Source organism: Misgurnus anguillicaudatus, chromosome 1 (assembly GCF_027580225.2).
Source record: "Misgurnus anguillicaudatus chromosome 1, ASM2758022v2, whole genome shotgun sequence".
In the NCBI taxonomy this organism is placed as follows: domain Eukaryota; kingdom Metazoa; phylum Chordata; class Actinopteri; order Cypriniformes; family Cobitidae; genus Misgurnus; species Misgurnus anguillicaudatus.
The window spans coordinates 18,725,501-18,746,215 of NC_073337.2; the positions used below are offsets into that span (position 1 = coordinate 18,725,501).

General features: G+C 40.2%; 2 protein-coding genes across 2 annotated transcripts in view; both read right to left on the reverse strand.

Moving 5' to 3' along the window:
• Positions 1-20,715, reverse strand: part of LOC129432814 (uncharacterized) — a 76,678-nt gene that overhangs the window by 15,316 nt on the left and 40,647 nt on the right. The gene's annotated exons all lie outside the window — the stretch shown is intronic.
• LOC129432809 (sialic acid-binding Ig-like lectin 14) overlaps positions 2,922-20,715 on the reverse strand; it is a 31,317-nt gene continuing 13,523 nt past the window's right edge. Inside the window, exons 4-7 of the mRNA XM_073867510.1 lie at positions 7,939-8,229; positions 5,163-5,265; positions 3,479-3,545; positions 2,922-3,337 (exon numbers count right to left, since the gene is read on the reverse strand). Of these exons, the coding sequence (XP_073723611.1) occupies positions 2,948-3,337; positions 3,479-3,545; positions 5,163-5,265; positions 7,939-8,229 (851 nt within the window). The 3' untranslated portion in view covers positions 2,922-2,947. The remainder of the gene's footprint in view (positions 3,338-3,478; positions 3,546-5,162; positions 5,266-7,938; positions 8,230-20,715) is intronic.

Here is a 20,715-nt window from a genome sequence, read left to right on the forward strand (position 1 = left end):
AAAATGCTATAAACATTAATTTAACAACACCAAGTATAAAGTAAAACACCATAATTTATGTAAATAGTATAAAAATAAATGAGGAAACATAATTACTTAAAGAGCACCTATTATCCGATTCATCATTTTACGTTGCCTTTGGTAAGTGTGTGTTAGCAAACGTTAATGATATGCAAAAAAATACAAATCCCAAATTAAACTATAAAGTGGAATATCGTTTCCAACTTAAATCTCTTTTATTGGACTACAACTATTGTGAACCACAGGTGGCATTTTTCTGGGATGCATCCTGGCCAGGATTTCGGGTGTGTCTTCCAGAAGTCATATGTCATGGTTGCTTTTATTTTGAAATAGAAACTGAAGAAATAAACCTCAATTATGTATGCGTTCAATAAATTACGACTTCCGAAAAACGCACCCGAAATCTGAAAAATGGCACTTATGGTCACCCTAACTATAATGAACACAAGGATTGTAGACAACAGTTTATTTCCTTGGCCAGTTGGTGTGGAGATGGCGATCATTATCATAATCCCGCCCACTTCTGACTCACAGCCTATAATATTAATTAACTCCTGTCAGTATTGCATTGTGGGCGAATCTTTCAAACATGGTAAGGAGCGTCACATTTCCAGGTGACGTTAGAGGTATTCAGGCCAATCACAAAGTTCTGGTTAGCTGGCCAATCAGAGGACACTGCGCTTTTCAGAACAATGAGCTTCGTACAAAGTCAAACGGAATTGTGGGAATGTCTTTTTACTGTTATACTTTTCTGTAGAAAACATACAATGTAACCTTGACATCTTTAATATTGACCTTAGGGCATGTCATAAATTAAAATTAATGTGAAATCAATGATTTGAATGAAACGCTGATGCTCTTAATCTCAAAATTAGATTATGAATCTTTAGTCTGGATTTCAGGGTCACAAATATTAAACACTTTCAGTAAAATCATTGTGATGATGACTTGCAACAAATGGCTCTTAAATTGAAGCAAACTGAGACTGGGCATGAGTCATTACAACAAAATTACATTCAGAGTCGTCCAGAAATATTTAAATGTGAAAAACAGACATTGTTTCAATTCACCTTAATAATAATTTATCTAAATAATTATTGATTTATATTAATTTTTACTAAAATGAGTTTTAGCCTCCTCTGGCATATGCACATAAAATAAACTAAATAATACAATAAAACAAATCCAAAACGAATCATTTTACATTGCATGCAAGTCAAGTTACCTGCATTCTTAACTATATGGAATAACACGACACAATAATAACTTTGATCAGTTTAGTTGTAAGGTTCATTTTGAAAACATTTATTAGACTTTTCCCCAGTGACTGTTTACTTTAGTTGACTGAGAAAGCAAGTGACTCGTCACTAAATGCATAAAGCTGCCCTCTACTGGTCAAACGTCATTATTAAAGGTACAGTATGAGGAAATAAACTTCTTAACTTTTATTTTTGATGCATATTATGAACACACATAATAGAGACAGAGTGCAGTTATGCAAATTTTAAAACCACGCCCACCGGGGGGGAACAATCCAACCGTCTCCATTGACTTTGTATTGTGAGAGGCCGCCTCCTTGTCATCTCTGGCTCATAACAAAAAAACAGAATAATGCCTAAAAGCTGCTGTGTGACAATATGTACAGCTAACAGGCAAAAAAAAAAAAGTTTTTATAAGCTGTCGAGATGTAAAACCCAGCCTTCAAGGAGAATAAAGTGGATTGCCGACTACGTTTTCCCCTAGTGGACGCAGTTCTACTAATAGGAGTACTATGAAAAATTACCTGTTTCCAATTTTGTGTCTTTAAACGCTCGTCTTTTGGGGTCGACAGCTTATAAAAACGTATTTGCAGATAAAACTTAAAAACATAATAATGCCCAAAAGCCGCTGGGCGACCAGGTGCACAGCCAAACAAGCAAAAAAAAATAAATAACCCAGAAATAAGTTTCTATAGGCTGTCAACCCCAAAAAACGAGCGTATAAAGACACAAAAGTGGAAACAGGCAACTTTTCATAGTACTTCTATTAGTAGAACTGCGTCCACTAGGGAGAAACGTAGTCGGCGATCCACTTTTTTCTCCTTGGAGGCTGGGTTTTACGACTCGGCAGCTTATAAAAACTTATTTCTGGGTTTTTTGGCTTGTTAGCTGTACATATTATCACACAGCAGCTTTTAGACATTATTCTGTTTTTGTTATAAGCAAGAAATGACAAGAAGGCGGCCTCTCGCAATACAAAGTCAATGGAGACGGTTGGATTGTTTTCCCCCCGGTGGGCGTGGTTTTCAGGTCTCTATCATAGAGCACACAAAAAAACAATAAAAAAATTAAATAACTCAAAACAAGCAAGGTGTTAGAGGTTACGGTTAACAATAAATAAACATTGCAGTTTCTTTGAATCTTGCTATTGTTGTTTTCCCTATATCTACTAATGTACACTTTAAAAATAGATACATCAGCATATTCCTGTGGTAATATATTTTTACAAATGTTTGTGATTTACATTATTTTAATGTTAACATGCTTGAGAATCTCTACAATTATAGATTAAAGAATAAAATTCAATTACGAAAAATATTGTACACACACAAATACATTTAAAGCAGAAAAAATCTATGATTAATACTATATGTTAATACCACAACAATAAACAATTGATGTTTGTTTTGTTACACATTGTTTACAATTGCTGCACTCAAGCATCAAACATTACATTGGCTCTGATGCCTTATTTTATATTTAAAAGTCTCTGTAGGAATATTTAAAAAAATATTGACTGTTCAAAAAGACATTATGGGCCCTATTTTAACGATCTGAAACGCAAGTCCGAAGCGCAAAGCGCAAGTGACTTTGTGGGCGGATCTTGGGCGCTGTTGCTATTTACCCGGCGGGAGAAAAATGTAACATTTTAGAAAGTGGCCTATTTTTTAGTTCTTTGGATGGCAATATTTTACTTGAGCATAAAGTTCAGAAATTTCCTCTGGCTGTGTAAACAAATCTGGGTAAGTTTTCTTTGACTGAGTTTGCTTAGTGTCTGTACTGATGTCAAATTCTGGATCTCTTGCTTTCCTGTCTGCTATCTCAACTGTTGAGATGTTGCTATTGGTCATTGGTTCAACGTTTCTCACAAAGCTCTGTGCTTCCTCTTGTCCTGAATAATGTCGGACATCAGCATAGACAGCAGTAAGTGAGGAGACGCCCCTGATCTCTTCTGACTCTATTTGGGTGTTTGTGAAGTCAATGGAGGAATAATGAAGAGATTGTGGGTAGCTCAGTGAAGTTTCTTCTTTATTGGCATAAACAGGTTCTTCATTCTCCTTTGAAACAACATAATGGATGAACAACAATGCAGAATTAATGATATATAACAGATACAGACACTATTCTGTACTAAATGTTGGATTAAGTGTGTGTTAAAAAGTTGCACATTTGTTTTCCAACGCAGATGTTAAACTCACCCTGTCAGTCAGAATAAGTCCAGTGGTATCTTCTCGTCTTGTATTTGAGGATCTGCTGTTTTTATTTCTAGAATTATTTATGTCCGCATTATAAAAAATAAAGAAAAATATTTTACAATTAACTTCAATAAAAAATAATATCTTTCTTATTTTCTCATCATTACATCACAATAAATGGATAAGCAAAGTTACTGAACAATGAACAAGAAATAATATGTAATAGTTGTCAGTTCAACATATCCTCCAGCCCATACGATTGATATGGTAATTTGTCCATTTCACTAAATACGACCAATAGATGCATTTACTAAATTAGTGCCTCTACCGGCAGCAGGTAAAACTTAATATTAGGGTATAAAATTATATTTTGGGATATAATTTTGCTATGATGACATGTACTGGGATAAGATTTTCAATTTAAACCACCAGGACTAATTGTATTTTATTACACATTACACTATTCAGGCATTTAGGGCAAATGACGTACCCATTTATTTATTATATGATATAAACATAGCACACAAAACAGTTACAACTTTTTAAAAAATATATACCAAGTGCAACAAGATCAAACGATCGATTTATTTGAAGAAAAGATGCAAAAGTGATGACAATTTGCTGTAAATATCAGATCCGGACGTACACTGATTCAAAAACTGCTGCGATGCTAGGTCATCTATGATTGTGAAAAGGCATTGTGTGTCTTGTGACCAATCGCAACATTACTGTACGTCAGCTAAGAAAGTGAAGCGCTATTGGCTCTTGTGACTGACTACATCTTTGCTACATCATGCTGGTTTATGTTTGAATGAGATCTGACTGCGTTTTGATCACAGAGTTCTTCATTTAAAGTTATCGTATGGCTTCAGTTCGCAAGGTTTGCAACGCGAATGGTTTGTAATACTTTTATACTGTTTTATGCAATAAATACCTGTGACTGTACTTTTACTTGTGTGTTGTGTGTGGGTTTAGGGTGGGGTTAGATGCTCCAAAATATATTTAAAACATAAATGTTTATGAAACCGTTTCTACATTTACAAATTCGTAAAATGAAATATCTAATCTGATGTATTTAGGCAAAAAAATTAAAATGTAACAACAGGTTGTATTTACAAGCTACTGCCGCTAGAGGACACTGATGCCTTAATATGTCACTTTACGTCGTAATAAGGTGCTTGCACAAATGACTTATTTTTTGGAAGACAGTCTCGTCAGTTTGGATATGTTTTGGGTTACTGACATTAGAAATCCAGCAATTTCAGAACAAGCTATTTTTAAAACTTGGCTTCAGTAAAAGGTCTGTTTATCAATGTGTAGAAATGGTGTAAATATTTAATATAACTGACCAAAGTTTTGAAGTTACTATCTACAGTACATTATTGTTTAAACAGCTCTTAAAACTACATTTTAGGACACAAAATCTTTTAATATTTATACTAATATTGTGAACATTATACAGATTTCTGTTTGAATACCATTGACAGAATCAGAATAGTTTGGAGAGAGGAAATTTGGAGCTACATTTTAATAGCAGCACTTGAAAAAGTGAAAATACATTTGTTATGATAAAACTTAATAGTTAAACTTAAATAAATTTTATCTAAAACAGACGTCTGGTCACTTGCGATGTTTTGTTTTTTAATAAAGTGTCTGTATTGTTATACCCCGTGTGTCATGTGCTCACCGTTTACAGAGATGTTGAATGACACACAAGATCATCACAACTGAAGCTCCAATAGCAGCTCCAATCAGCACAGAGAAAACACTGAAACCTGATGAGGAATCAACTAAAATAAAAGAAGTTATTTTAAACTGAAGGCATTTCATTTAGCAAAGCTAGTGATGCTGTTTCCACAATCTTTTTAAATGATATAGTTTAGCAGATTCACATTTTTCCCAAGGTTCCTGTAGTTATTAATATCACAAAAAAGTGTGTGAAGTGAGGAACAAGAAAACTTTTACAGGTGCTGGTCATATAATTAGAATATCATCAAAAATGTATTTCACTAAATCCATTCAAACAGTGAAACTTGTATATTATATTCATTCATTACACACAGACTGATATATTTCAAAGTTTTTTTTTTTTTTTGATGTTTATAAATGACATTTAAGGAAAATCCCAAATTCAGTATCTCAGAAAGTTAGTATATTAATTAAGACCTACAAAAAGAGAGGATTTTTAGAAATCTGGGCCGACTGAAAAGTATGAACATGAAAAGTATGAGCATGTACGGCACTCATTACTTAGTTGGGGTTCCTTTTGCCTGAATTACTGCAGCAATGTGGCGTGGCATGGATTCGATCAGTCTTTGGTACTGCTTGGGTGTTATAAGAGCTCAGGTTGCTCTGATAGTGGCATCCAGCTCTTCTACATTGTTGGGTCTGACATATCAAATTTTCTCTTCACAATAACCCATAGATTTTCTTTGGGGTTAAGGTCAGGCGAGTTTTCTGGCCAATTAAGGCATACCATGATCCTTAAACCAGCTACTGGTAGCTTTGGCACGGTGTGCAGGTGCCAAGTCCTGTTGGAAAATGAAATCTGCATCTCAATGAAGTTGGTCAGCAGCAGGAAGCATGAAGTGCTGTTAAACTTCCTGGTATTCGGCTTTGTGACCTTGGACCTCAGAAAACACAGTGGACCAACCCCAGCAGATGACATGGCACCCCAAACCATCACTGACTGTGGAAACTTTACACTGGACCTCAAGCAACGTGGATTGTGTGCTTCTCCTCTCTTTCTCTAGACGCTGGGACCCTGATTTCCAAAGGAAATGCAAAATGTACTTTCATCAGAGATCATAACTTTGCAGCAGTTCAGTCCTTTTTTAAGGCAAAATGCTTCTGACACTGTCTGATGTTCAAGAGTGGCTTGACACAAGGAATGCAGCAGCTGAAACCCAGGTCTTGCATATGTCTGTCCGTAGTGGTTCTTGATGCACTGACTCCAGCTGCAACCCACTCTTTGTGAACCTCCCCCACATTTTTTTATGTTTTTTGCTACACAATTCTCTCCAGGGTGCAGTTATCCCTATTGCTTGTACACTTTTTTCTACCACATCTTTTCCTTCCCTTCGCCTCTCTATTAATGTGCTTACACAGAGCTCTGTGAACAGCCAGCCTCTTTTGCAATGACCTTTTGTGTCATGCCCTCCTTGTGCAAGGTGTCAATGGTCGTCTTTTGGACAACTGTCAAGTCAGCAGTCTGATTGTGTAGCCTACAGAATAGTGATGTTAGGTTCTTGAACAAATTGTTCTTTTGAGCCGGTTCTCAGGAAGTAACCGGTCGATCCGGATCACAAATTGAACTGAATCAAACTTTAGTTTTGGGCATAGGTTCCGGGTTGATGACGGCAGACGCACAGCCGAAATAGCACGTCGGACTCGAAAAGAACCGAACGAAGTTTGTCGATGATTGCCGAGGTGAGGATTGCCGACGATTCTGACGAATGAGTTGCTGACACTGCGTGTGAATCACCGAGGATTTGAATAAGCCTGATGCGCGAAGTTTCTTTTTTTATTAGTTTCTTGATATGCTTGTTTTATTAAAAAGCTTTAGTTTTGTTACGATTTATTGTGCATGCAAATCATATTGTAGTTGTTTAAGGAAGACCAATGAGTTTAACACACAAGTGTATATATATTTACTTACACATCCGCAATTGTGCATCAGTGTCTTTTAGGAATCTTATTCAAGTTGTAGGCTTGTCAAAACTGGTCAGTTGTATCTGGCATTTATTATTTATTATCCGCGATCGAAACTGTGACAACAAACATTACTAACTTCGTGTGAATGAAAGGCAATAAATCAGCTATGCCTTCACAAAAACAACTTTTTAAAAAAAATTTTAATGTGTTGACACAAACGACTTTATTTGAATGTTTCATTGATACAGTAAATGCGTAGTGATGTCATTTCTTGATGATGTCAGGAACCGGTGAATCTTCTTTTTGAACTGGTTCAATGAGCCGAACTGTCCGAAAAGAGCCGGTTCGCAGAAATGAATCGGACTTTGCATCACTACTACAGAACTAGACTGAGAGACCATTTAAATGCCTTTGCAGGTGTTTAGAGTTAATTAGCTGATTAGATTGTGGCACCAGGTGTCTTCAATATTGAACCTTTTCACAATATATTTGTATTTGATTTTTTTTGTCGTCAGTTGTAATCATCAAAATTAAAATAAATATACATTTGAAATATATCAGTCTGTGTGTAATGAATAAATATAATATACACATTTCACTTTTTGAATGGAATTGGTGAAATGAATCAACTTTTTGATGATGTTCTATTTATGTGACCACTGGTCAATGACCAGCACCTGTATATTTTAAGATCATTCATGTGCCTGGGATATTTCACTCTCTACAAAAAAATAAAAGATACATTAAAAAAGTTTTTATAACGAACCAAAGAAGTTTAATTTATCTAGAGGTTGAAACAGAGAACTTACTTGTCTCATGAGAACAGTGAAGCTGTTGAATCCGATGACTGGCAGTGCCTTGAGTGTTGATGGAGACACACTGCAGAGTGTCTGTGTGTGTAAGTGACTGATGGAGAAAAATGAAGCTCCTCAAGTCTGTGCTGCTCAATTGCTCCTCACTGATGGATGTGTTTGTAGAGTTACTGACAGGACGTCCAGATAGATGCCACTCCACTTTAGGAGAGGGATTCCCATGAGCCTCACACAAACACACAGTTACATCAGTTCTGTTACAGCTGAAGAGAGAGATTTTGGCTGCATCTGAAAGTAAAGAAGAAATATAAATAAATATAAATTATGTTGTGTTCTTGTGCTTTAGCTGTTAAAACACAAGTAAAACACAGTTAACACTCACACTGAATGTCCAGCAACACTGATGTGTTTTGGGCACCATGTTGGTTTTTGGCTTGACAGTAGTAGCGTCCTGTGTGTGTACGATCAGTCACATTGAAGGTGAGATTATATCCAGTCTGGTCCTCCAGCTGTCCTCCATTCTCTCTGTACCAGGTGAACACTACTGGATTTCCATCACTGCTGCAGATCAAAGTCACTGAACTGCCCTCCAGTACAGAGTTTGATGGAAACACAGACACTGATGTGTTTTTAGGAGCATCTGAGTGAAAAAGCTCAGGGCATCACTATGTACAGTAATCTACAAGTTCAAAGTGATGTACTCACTAAACACGTGTTGTGCTGTTATGTTCTTGTGCTCTAGCTGGTAAAACACAAGTAAAATAGAGAGTTAATACTCACACTGAATGTCCAGCAACACTGATGTGTTTTGGGTACCATGTTGGTTTTTGGTTTGACAGTAGTAGCGTCCTGTGTGTGTACGATCAGTCACATTGAAGGTGAGATTAGATCCAGTCTGCAGCTCCTCCAGCTGTCCTTCATTCTCTCTGTACCAGGTGTAGTTTAACACTGCTGGATTTCCATCACTGCTGCAGATCAAAGACACTGAACTGCCTTCCAGTACTATAGATGAAAACACATACACTGGTGTGTTTTTAGGAGCATCTGAGAAAAAGCTAATTAAGAAATTGGATCTAATCGAAGCCAGTGCAATACTCTTTTAAATATACTCTCCTTAACCCAGCAAGCCAAATCTTTTTATTTTAAACTTTCGAGTTTTACATCAACTCATGAATGACAGGTTTTTTATAAACAATTTCATAGGTCTGATGCATAATTATAAATGAGGTTAGTAATAGAAATGTAATTCAATTCAACAAAAGCATCAGCAAAATAAAACAGAAAAAAATGCCGCAACTTAGTCATGTCACAATGCACGAGGAACTAAGTAAAATAACCTGTGAATTTTCACACTTAATGTACAGCAACACTTACTGTATGTGTTTTTAGATACAGTATCATGTTGGTTAACAGCTTGACGGTAGTTGAGTCATTTGCTTCTGTCGTACATTTAAATGCATCCAGCAAACATGATTGGATGCAGCTGTAATAATTTTACATGAATATTCATGAACCATTGCTGAAAGAGTCTAGATCAAAGCTTCCCAAACTTCAGAGTGGTCACGCCACCCAAAATATAGCAAAAGCTCCATGACACCGCACCCTCCCAATTTGTATCTTACATATGTTTAATAAAGCAAATTGTCTATTTGCCCAAAATTTGATAACATTTCTTAATTAGTTTTTATGAATCTCATGTGAATTACGAGAACTATAAAATGTAATATTTTTATATTCTGGTTAAAGATGATGTAAACATTCTTTACAAATATATTTAAACCCATAACACTACATACTTTCTGCATACTATTTACAATTATAATGCATCAAAGTGCTGAACAGAAGCTAGTTCACAAATCTATTGCAATGAATTACATAACTATGTTTTAAAAATATTTATAAAATTTAAAACCATTTACAAGCAATGTATCTCACCTCACTATAAGTAGAAAAAAATGTATATGCATTTCGGAAGAATAAGAATATTTGAATGATTTTAATATTTTGACTTAGCCTAGCCAAGATCGTATTTGATCTTTGCTACATTCACCTTCGGTAGGGCTGGGTTTTGGCAAGGGTCTCACGATACAATAAATTGCATGTTGCGGTACATTGCAATACTTTTTCTTTTTAATCAAAATGTAAAAAAAGAGCTGAATTTAAAAAAAACTTTTTTTAAAGCCAAAGTGCTTCCACGCATCGGCTTTGAAAGCTGCAGGTGTTTTAACATTTTCTGCCATGTTTGCACTCCCCCTAACTTCATTGGCCGAATGGCCTTATATGACAAACAACTGGACAGTGACAGCTACAGCAGGGGTGGAAGAGGTCGTTTGAAGCACACAGAGGAATTTGATGTTTTTAAAAAAATATTGATAGTAGAGATTAAAATATAGATACACTATCGAGGGGAAATGTATCATGATAGTTAGCTGTATCAATATTTTTTTGCACAGCCCTAACTTCCGGTATGTATATCTGTAACGTCACTCAAACGACACCCGCCAATGAAACAAGAAGAAGAAAAGCTTCCTGTGGATGGGTGGAGGATGACGAGCTGTGTGCAAAGTTACAACCGTCATGCCATTAGCGTCTGCTCGCCGGCATACACAAACTTGCACATTTCGATGGGCCTTTTTTTGTAACTGCTGTTCCCTTTCAGTCGGTCACTACGACGTCACGTCGTGACCGATGAATTGGGAACCGCTTCGCGGGTGACCTATCTGCTTCGAGAAACCTTTAAAACGCCAATGAACTTGGCATGCAGATAATTGCATCTGCCGGCGCCGCCCCGCCGCACAGGTATTTAATGAGCGGCAGGTGCAGTTATCAAATCAGCTTTTTAGCTTCGAAAGCTGGCAGACTGACTGCTCACGAGAAGCTACTCTCTGCTCTCAAATGTATGGGTCCCCGGGTGGCCACGATCGTTTTCTCTCGTGCGCAAGAGTGCATGCTGAGGCTGTGTTCGTGGAGGGTTCATACTCCTAAGAGAGCATGAACCTCTTGGATGGCGGAGACGGGTTTCGTACCTCCGGGAACGTCACCCCCTTTTTTCCGTTGCGGAGCCTCGTTAAAGGTGCGGTGGCAAAACTCCGGAAATCTTATCTCCGTATAAACGGTGCTGAATCGGTTAGCTGGTTTGTCCAGTGACTCTCAGCACCCCCATCCACAGCCAGAGGTGCCGTAAGAGACGGGTGTTCTACGCGCTCTCGTCCTCTTTCAGTCCTCACGAGGATTCTATGTCTGTCACAGCATCGGAGAGGGGGTCGTCTATTCGGTCGCCGACTCGGACCCACTCCCGCCTTCAGGTTGGGTAGGGGCTCCCGTGCTCGACCCCGAGTGGCGGCCATGTACGCTCGTGAGCGCGGAGATGGTCTGTGTGGAGCGGAGAGCTCCTCCCCCACCGCACCGTCCCGCCTAGATGATTGGCACTTCAGGACTGCAAAGACAGCCCCAACCTTCTGTGCCTTTGTTCCCGGGGTGCATGTTGGTTGACACGGTCGTGGAAAACTCGTTTTCCTCCAGGAACCGACCGTTCAGCCATCAGCTCTCACCTCTCCTGACGGCGTGGCCGCTAAGGGTTATGCTGCTCCAAGAGACCAGCCTCCCCTCACAGACCCATGGGCTTGTGAGAGGTGGCCTCTGCCGTGCGCGCCATGGCGTGATGCAGGTCCGCCAATCTAAGGCACTGAAGGATGTGCACAGGCGAGGTCACGGTCCGGCAACTAAAGAATCCTGTGTGGCTCTGACCTGGCGCTACGAGCGACTGGGTTCACCCCAAAGGCCGCCGGACGTGCTATGCCCACCCCCGGTGGTCCAGGAACGCCATCTCTGGTTGCCAGTGCCGGTCCTAGATGCTGGGGGGCCCTAAGCAAAGCTTTGTGAGGGGCCCTCTGTCAGTGCATTCAGACCCTGATAGCACACATACATCTCGGAGACGTCTATTTGATGTCTGCGTTTACATCTGCAAGATGTCTTATTTAGATTGTTTTCTCATCTGCAATACGTCTGTGAGACGTCTCCTAAAAGATGTCATATAGACATATTGAAGATGTCTGCAAGACGTTTTTGATTTAGAATGTATGTAAAGCAGCTCTTTTCCTTTATAAGATGTTTTTACACACAAGATGTATTCCAGATCTCCAGATCTTTACCAGACATCTTACAGACGTACCTGTGCTATCTAGGTAAAACCCAGTCAATGTTGCTGTTAGTTAGTTGTTAACTAACCACATAGTGTATTATCTTATAGCTGTATATTATTCCCATATGCACATTACTTTGAAACCCTGACTGATAAACTTGCTGATTATAACATGAAACATGTATTTGCTGATAAGTTGTTTTGATTTAAAATGTGTTGTGAGAAGCACTAAAAAATTAACCTGATCTAAATGAATGTAATGAATCAAATTAAATTAAATATAAATACATACTGTTAATACACAGGGGTTAAATTGGGATTTGTTATGTGGGGGGGGGGCTCTGTGGGGAGGGGTACTTCGAGGGGTAACATGTTCAATACTGATGACAGCAAAGCCACTGGTGTGTTTCAATGACATTCTGGACCTCTGATAGGATTTGATAAGTTTCAGCTTTAGAGCATTTCACCCGTAGAAACATTAATCTTTATTGAAAGTGTGTCATGTTTGTAGTCGAAATGTAACATACATTTAGAGTTTGGTGCCTATTTTACAGAGAAAATGAGTGTGTGTAGTCTCACTCCCTCAACAAAGACATTGCACTTCCTGCTTACAATGATGCAAAATGATGATTTTTTGCATCATTGAAAGAAGGAAGTGCAACACTGAAATCTGTATTTCTCCTGTATCAGCGGCAACTGAGGAAATGATGCATGACCATTCAAAAACATGACTGGAGTTCTAACTATACACAGCTTAATACAAATGGGTGAAGTGTCCCTTTAAAGCTGTCACAGAGGTTGACTCCAAATATTTTTAAAATAGTGTCTGATTTTAAATATTGCAAATCTATGAGTTTGACACTCTATATCCATTTGTTGCACATGTCGTTATGCACAGTTGATCAAACTTTAAAGGAAGTTAAAAGAATCAATCTCCTTAAATAATTCTAGGCATAAGATGCCCAAAAAGACTCAATTAACAAGATAAGGTACAACACACAGTACTGTATCAGCAACATGTCTTATAGAGATTCCCTATGCTGGTCAGCAGCTAAAACAATCATATAGTTAGGTTTGATTTGTGTAATCAAAATACATTATTTTATTAAACTATACAATGAGTTATATAGAGTGTTATACAGTTAACATACTTTAATTAAAAGAGTGAGATATGTCTTTAATCCTTTACAAATTTCCAGTCTTCTAATAATTTTTCTCAACGTGGGCAACATTCTTACCTCTCTCTCTCTCTCTCTCTCTCTCTCTCTCTCTCTCTCTCTCTCTCTCCCTCCCCCTCTCCCTCTCTCTCATGATGTCAAATTATCCTGCGCGAGAGCGCGTTCTTGAAGTTCAAAGGGAAAAGCGCGTGTTTTCGCGGCAATTGCGTCACCCAATTCGCGTCATTTGCATTGCCCCATGCTAGGACGCGTATGGATGCGTCTTTGCATTGACTTTGTATGTAATCTGCTCGCGCAAATCCTTTATCTTGTTCCCTTGCTTCACGTTTTTTCCCGTTTATTCTGCCCCAGACGGATAGCTTTGTTTTAAATCAATTTGGGCATATAATATGCGCATCGTTACCAAATCACCCTTCTGCGTCATGCACGCAGCCGTTTCTAAATTTCAAGGCTGCAGCCTCCGGATGTCGCATATGCGCGCTGCATACGTCATCAAGCCTGATTTATTTAAGTTAAATAAGCATTTCATTTGCAAGTCATAATCATAATATAACAATTAACCATTAACTAAGAATAATAGTCAACATTATAATTGTTAATATTCTGAAATACGTTTTTATGACGCATATGCAGCCTACAGATGTGACCTCTAAAGGCTGCAGCCTTGGGATTGAGAAACTGCCTGCATGTTGTCCGAGTATATCACTGATTTAAGAAATCATCAAGTATTTTTAAAAACCCGCATAAATTCGAAAGTTTGCAAATTATTTAAAATATAGCATCTTGTTTTCATTAAACATAATAATAATTTTTCTTTGATATAATGGTTTTAAATAATTCTGAAATCAAGGGGGCCCTCTAGTGGTGCGGGGCCCTATGCAAATTGCGTAGTTTGCGTATAGGAAAGACCGGCACTGCTGGTTGCGTCTTGCGGGCATTAAGTAGGTCGTTAGTAATCGTTCTAATGTTCCATTTTAGACCAGCCATTTCGGCGACGCGGCTGAGAGTGTCCAACAATGATCGGCCGCTTTAGAGCAGACTGAGGCATCATGCCACGTCGGAGCCTAGCTGCCCCTTCCGTTACGTCAGTATATTGGTCTGCTTTTCGCCGAGGGCATCCTGCTACGGCTTTTTTGTTCCTTCATCCCGGCAGCTCTGAGGAACCTGTCGTAAGCAGTACACCCGCCCACTCAGCCCGCTACAGAGGTGGAAAACGAAACTTAGCGGCTCTGAGTCAGGCGATCTGAAGATGGAGAGGATCGCTCTTCAGGAGATGGTGAAAACATCATTCTACCCCCCACCCCGGAGGAGGGCCGGGTGGGGAATCCTTGGTTTTGTTTTGCGTTCCATCGACTTCAATCGGCACCCACTAACCTCAAGAGCGAATTCCTCTTCTTTCTCCAGATCCCCGGAGGCATATAGGAGTTTTGTACGGGCTCAAAACCCTACGTTCTACTCTTCCTTATTCGCCAGCGGATGTATCGAGCGGGACATCTACAAAGGAGCCTTTGCTCAGCATCCATCAGCGGTTTCGGGTGAGTGTTTCATTACACACATCATCTCACAATGTGGCCGAAGAGCACGCGTCGTTGAGTTCCCCGTCTCTGCTCACCACGGGTACGCATATCGTCCCGTTAATTTCCTCTCGCTCGGTATCTGGGGGCCTGGGAAGAGCTTCCCAGCCCGTCGCGTTGGCTTTTACGCACGATCCGTCTCGGTTACGCATTCAATTTGCCCGGCTACCTTCCAAATATTCAGGCATTCGCTTCACCACGGTGAAGGCTGTCGATGCGCACGTACTGCGTGCAGAGATTGCTGTCCTATTGGCGAAGGACGCGATCGAGCCGGTCCCTCCAGCCGAGATAAAGTCGGGGCTTCACAGCCCTTACTTCATTGTACCCAAGAAGAGTGGCGGGTTGCGTCCGATCCTAGATCTGCGCATACTGAATCGAGAATTCACAGAATTCACATTCACAGAATGCTGTTCAAAATGTTTACGCAGAGGAGCATATTTTAATGCATCCACCCATAGGATTGGTTCGCAGCATTCAACCTGAAGGACGCATACTTTCATGTCTCCATATTCCCCCGACACAGGCAGTTTCTCCGCTTTGTGTTCGAGGGGAGGGCATATCAGTACAAAGTCTCACCGTTTGGGCTTTCTCTCTCTCTCCCTGTGTCTTCATGAAAGTTGCGGATGGCCCACTGCAGCCCCTGAGAGAGAGAGCGGTGTTTGCGTTTTGGCGTATTGGCTCATAATAGCTCAGTTTCGTCAGATGCTGTGCACACACATAGATCATGTACTTAAACACCTCGCTCGTCTCAGTCTTCAGGTCAACTGGGGAAAGAGTAAACTTTGCCCCGTGCAGAGGATCTCTTTTCTCGGAATGTAACGGGATTTGGTCGATTTAACAACACGTCTCATAGAAGCCCGTGTTCAGTCAATTCTGGCTTGCCTCAATATTTAAAGGCAGGGTTGCGGTTCACTGAAATAATTTTAGAAACTTCTGGGGCATATGGCAGCAGCTGCGGCCGTGACACCGCTCGAGCTGCTCCATATGAGACCGCTTCAGTGTTGGCTTTATGACCGAGTCCCAAGGAGAGCGTGGCTCACCGGCTTTCACAGTATTATAATTACATCGAGATGCCGTCACACTTTCACCCCGTTGTCAGACCCAGCGTTTCTCAGGGTGCGGATGCCACTGAGATAGGTCTCCAGGCATGCTATTGTTGGCAAAGATGCCTCTACCACGGGGTGGGGAGCCACGTACGGCGGGCTCGTCGCTTCGGGGGTCTGGTCGACATTCCAGCGACATTAGCATAAATTGCCTCGAGCTGTGCACTGTATATCTTGCGCACTGGCGACTCCCCCCCAGCGGTTCAGCTGATTTGGAAATGTTTCGGCAGAGCGCAGTTAGATCTGTTTGCTGTTTCAGAGACAACCCATTGTCGCCTGTTTTATTCATTATCCGAGGGAACACTCGGCGTGAATGCACTGGCACACAGCTGGCCGCGGGGTTTCCCCCCCAGTAAGCTTTATTGCGCAGACACTGTGCAAGTCAAGGAGAACGAGGAGCGCATTCTATTAGTTGCGCCGTATCGGACAACTAGAAATTGGTTTTACAGAGTTCACTCTCCTCACGTCAGTCCCTCCCTGGCTAATTCCCTGGCACATTATGGCACTCGCGCCCCGATCTGTGGAACCCCATGTGTGGTCTCTGGACGGGGCGCGGAGGTTTTAGGTGATTTACCACACTCTGTATCTAACACCATCTCTGCAGCGCGAGCGCCGTCTATGAGACAGGCGTACTCGCTAAAATGGAATCTGTTCGTTGATTGGTGTGCTTCTTACGAGAAGACATCCGAGAATGCTCGATCAGACTTGTGCTTATTTATCTCCTTTGCTTGGACAGAAGGCTGTCTCCCTATATCATTAAAATAGATATCACTGCGATATCCGCGCACCACGCTCCGATAAACAGTAGGACAGTGGGTCAGCACGACCTGGTTGTTAAAGGAACAGTATGTAAGAAATTTATATCTATTAATCATAAAATGGCCCTGTTATGTCAGTAGCCATTAAGAAATCATGTTCATTTCAAATACTTATATCACTGACAATAGTGGTTTGACCAGAATATTGTCATTTAAAAAGTGGAGTTGCAGCTCTCAACTGATGTTTATGTGGTCATTTTGTGTATTGGCCACCAGTTGTGTGATTGCAGTACCAGTTTTAGCCACAAGTTTTGTGATTGCAATACCAGTTTTGGCCACAATCCTACATACTGTTCCTTTAAGTTTTTGAGAGGCGCACAAAGGCTGCATCCTTCTCGTCCACTATTTCTCCTTGGGACCTGTCCGTGGTGCTGAAAGCTTATACAGGACATCCACTTTGAGCCTCTGCATTCTGTGAGTGTAAAGTTTCTAACTTTCAAAACTTTAACACTCCTTGCTTTGGCTTCGATAAAAAGGTTAGGGGATCTTCATGCATTTTCGGTCAACGATTCGTGCCTACAGTTCGGGCCCGCTGTCTCCATTTTAATTTCATTTTAACCCTGAAGAAGGCTGTTTTGTGCCGCTACGCATGGGTTGTTTTCCATACCCCATGTATTTTTAACTTTCTAATATGAAGTAGCCAGTTTAATAAAGGCTTTTTAAATTTTTCATTGAAGAAGAGTTCCTTGGATTCATCTTTTTGATATATTTATTTGGAATTCCCTATCCCAAAGAGCACCTTTAAATATTTGTTTTTTGAACTCCCCGAGCACCCTGGACATTGTTTTTCTCCATTTTAATATTGAGACCCTGGCCCGGCTGCATGCCCAAAATTCCCACTACTCCATTCAGAGACCAAGTGGTGAACTTGCAAGCGCTGCCCCTGGAGGAGGCAGACCCAGCCGTGGCTTTATTATGTCCGGTGCGTGCGCTACATGTGTATGTAACTCGGACGCAAAGCTTTAGAACCTCAGAACAGCTCTTTGTTTGTTACGGTGATCAGCAGAAGGGGAATGCTGTCACCAAGCAGAGGATGTCCCATTGGATTGTGGACACTATTACCCTTGCGTATGAAAAGCAGGGTATTTTCTGCCCGTTTAATCTGCGTGCACATTCTACGGGAAGTGTAGCATCATCTTGGGCATTTGGCTCGTGGTTCCTCACTAACAGACATCTACAGAGCTGCTGGCTGGGCAACACCTAATACATTCATTAGATTCTACAGTGTTCGTGTTGAGCCGGTATCCTCTCGAGTTTTCTCGTCAGATCAGTGAGAACATCGAGGAACGGCTCCTGTGTCGGCTTGGAGCCTCTCTTTTCGGTGCTGCACAACCGCACCAGTATGGAAGGCAGTTAAGGCAAAAACGATACAAAAAACTGTTTTTTGTCTCCTCCACCGCTTGGTGGCAGATGTTGTGGAGCATCGGCTGCCAGCCTCTCACTAGATGTATCCTTGACAATCTGGGTGAGGCTAACACCCACATTGCGCCCCCTAGTGGTTTCTTTTTGAGTATTTCCGTGGAAAGTTTCTGATTTACCACTTTTTCCTTAGCAAAGTTCGTTCCGCGCCTCTCTGGTGTTGCTAAGAGAGTGTATTTTTTATAGACCTCGTGTCTTTTTATCCATCACCTTAGTGGTAGACCCCTAGAGGGTTTTCTTTCCGCAGCGATCTTAGTCCCGCCTGACGAGTTCGCTTCCCAATTCGCCTAGTCACTATCGTGGGTTAAGGAACAAGTAGTGACCGGCCTCTGCTTCCACCCCTTTTTCCGTCTCCCTAAAAGAGGAGAGTCGGAGGGTCTACGCAGGCACTGGAAGGGTCAGCTTCAGTGGCGCTTTGGTAGGGATTCCCAATTCGTCGGTCACGTCGTAGTGACCGACTGAAAGGGAACGTCTCGGTTACATATGTAACCCTCGTTCCCTGAAGGAAGGGAACGGAGACGTCACGTCCCGTCGCCACAGTTTGTTGTTCCACTGCTGATATCGGCCGGACATTTTTCGTTCTGTCCAGCTTTCTCAGCAAAAAATAGCTGATTTGATAACTGCACCTGCCGTTTATTAAATACCTGTGCGGCGGGGCGGCGCCGGCAGATGCAATTATCTGCATGCCAAGTTCATTGGCGTTTTAAAGGTTTCTCGAAGCAGATAGGTCACCAGCGAAGCGGTTCCCAATTCGTCGGTCACGACGTGACGTCTCCGTTCCCTTCCTTCATATGTAACCGAGACGTTTTTTTGCTTTACAGCTTAACTCAGAAGGTGTTAAGGAATGCAACGTCTGCGACCTATGTGTATAAGTCACTTGCAGATGCAAGAGAGCCATACAAACAATGATACAAAGTAGAAAATGACTTTCTTACTAAGTATTTTTGTCTTGTTTTCCGTACGAATATTTATAAATTCTTAAATCAAGATGCATTTTCTTGATGACCAAAATGAAAAGAAAACAAGTCTAGTTTTAGACCAAAAATATCAAATGTAAGCAAATTTGTGCTTAAAACAAGAAGAAAATAAGTAATCTTATTTTAAGATTTTTGTTTGTGCTTGTTTTAAGCACAAATTCACTTACATTTTTTTGCAGTGCTCTGTAAAAAAAATCCGTAGAAATTGCATCTGGGTTGCCGGTAACCTAAATTTATGTTATTTACTGGCAACATTTTGTTCAAAGTTAAATGAATATTAAACATTTACAAGTCTTTGTCTTTACAGAGTAAAACTAAAAAAACAGCATCAAGCAAAACATTCTGGGAAACAAAATCTGAAGCAAAAAATAGAAAAAGGTTGATAATGATTTCTGGTTTGCAGAATGCTTTGCATGAGGCTGTTATTGTATAGTTTTATTCTGTAAAGATAAAGACTTGTTAATATTTTTAATTTATTTAACTTTGAACAAACTCTTGCCAGTAAATAACATAAATTTAAATCTACTGTAAATTACCGGCAACCCAGCTGCAATAACATTGTAATTTCTACTAATTTTTAAGTATACTAAGTACCCATCCATTAATTTTCACTACTATGCAAGTGAATGGATGTAATAGCTGATTGGCAGGTTTTTTGGATGTTTTTGTTTTTTTACCACCAAGGGCTGGCAGTCTACAAAATTTCCCGGTAGATTCTATTGGTCCCACTCTGCCCCTGCCTAGTTAAATAAAGTTTTTTAGTCTATGGCACCTTTAAGACTAAATGGGCAGGCAAACTCGTATCTCATGAAACAACCTACAGTTTACTTCACTTCCGAATTTAAACCATGCGTGGAATAAAAGTAAAATAGACAGTTAATACTCACACTGAAGGTTCAGCATTACAGATGTGTTTTGGGTACCATGTTGGTTTTTGGTTTGACAGTAGTAGTGTCCTGTGTGTGTACGATCAGTCACATTGAAGTTGAGATTAGATCCAGTCTGCAGTTGTCCTTCATTCTCTCTGTACCAGGTGTAGTTGAACACTGCTGGATTTCCATCACTGCTGCAGATCAAAGTCACTGAACTGCCCTCCAGTACAGAGTTAGATGGAAACACAGACACTGATGTGTTTTTAGGAGCATCTGGGGGGAAAAAATTAGGAAAATGTATCTAATGCTAGTAAAACAAAAATGTAAAAACGAATATGGGACGGAAACCTATTTTACTTTTCATAAAATCCAAGCTAGTACAATAATCTTTTAAGTATAGGCTACTCTCCCCAACCCCAGCCAGCCAAATCTGTTTACTTTTATTCGAGTTTTACATAACTTAAGAACGATAGGTTTTTCATAAACAATTTCAGAATTCTGATGCATAATACTAAATGAGGTTAGCAATTAAAAATACTTTAGTTCAACAAAAGCATCACAAAAAAATGCAGCAAAACTGTCTTATTCATGTCACAATGCATGAGGAACTAAGTAAAATAAACTGTGAATTCTCACACTTAATGTACAGCAACACTTACTGTATGTGTTTTTAGATACAGTATCATGTTAGT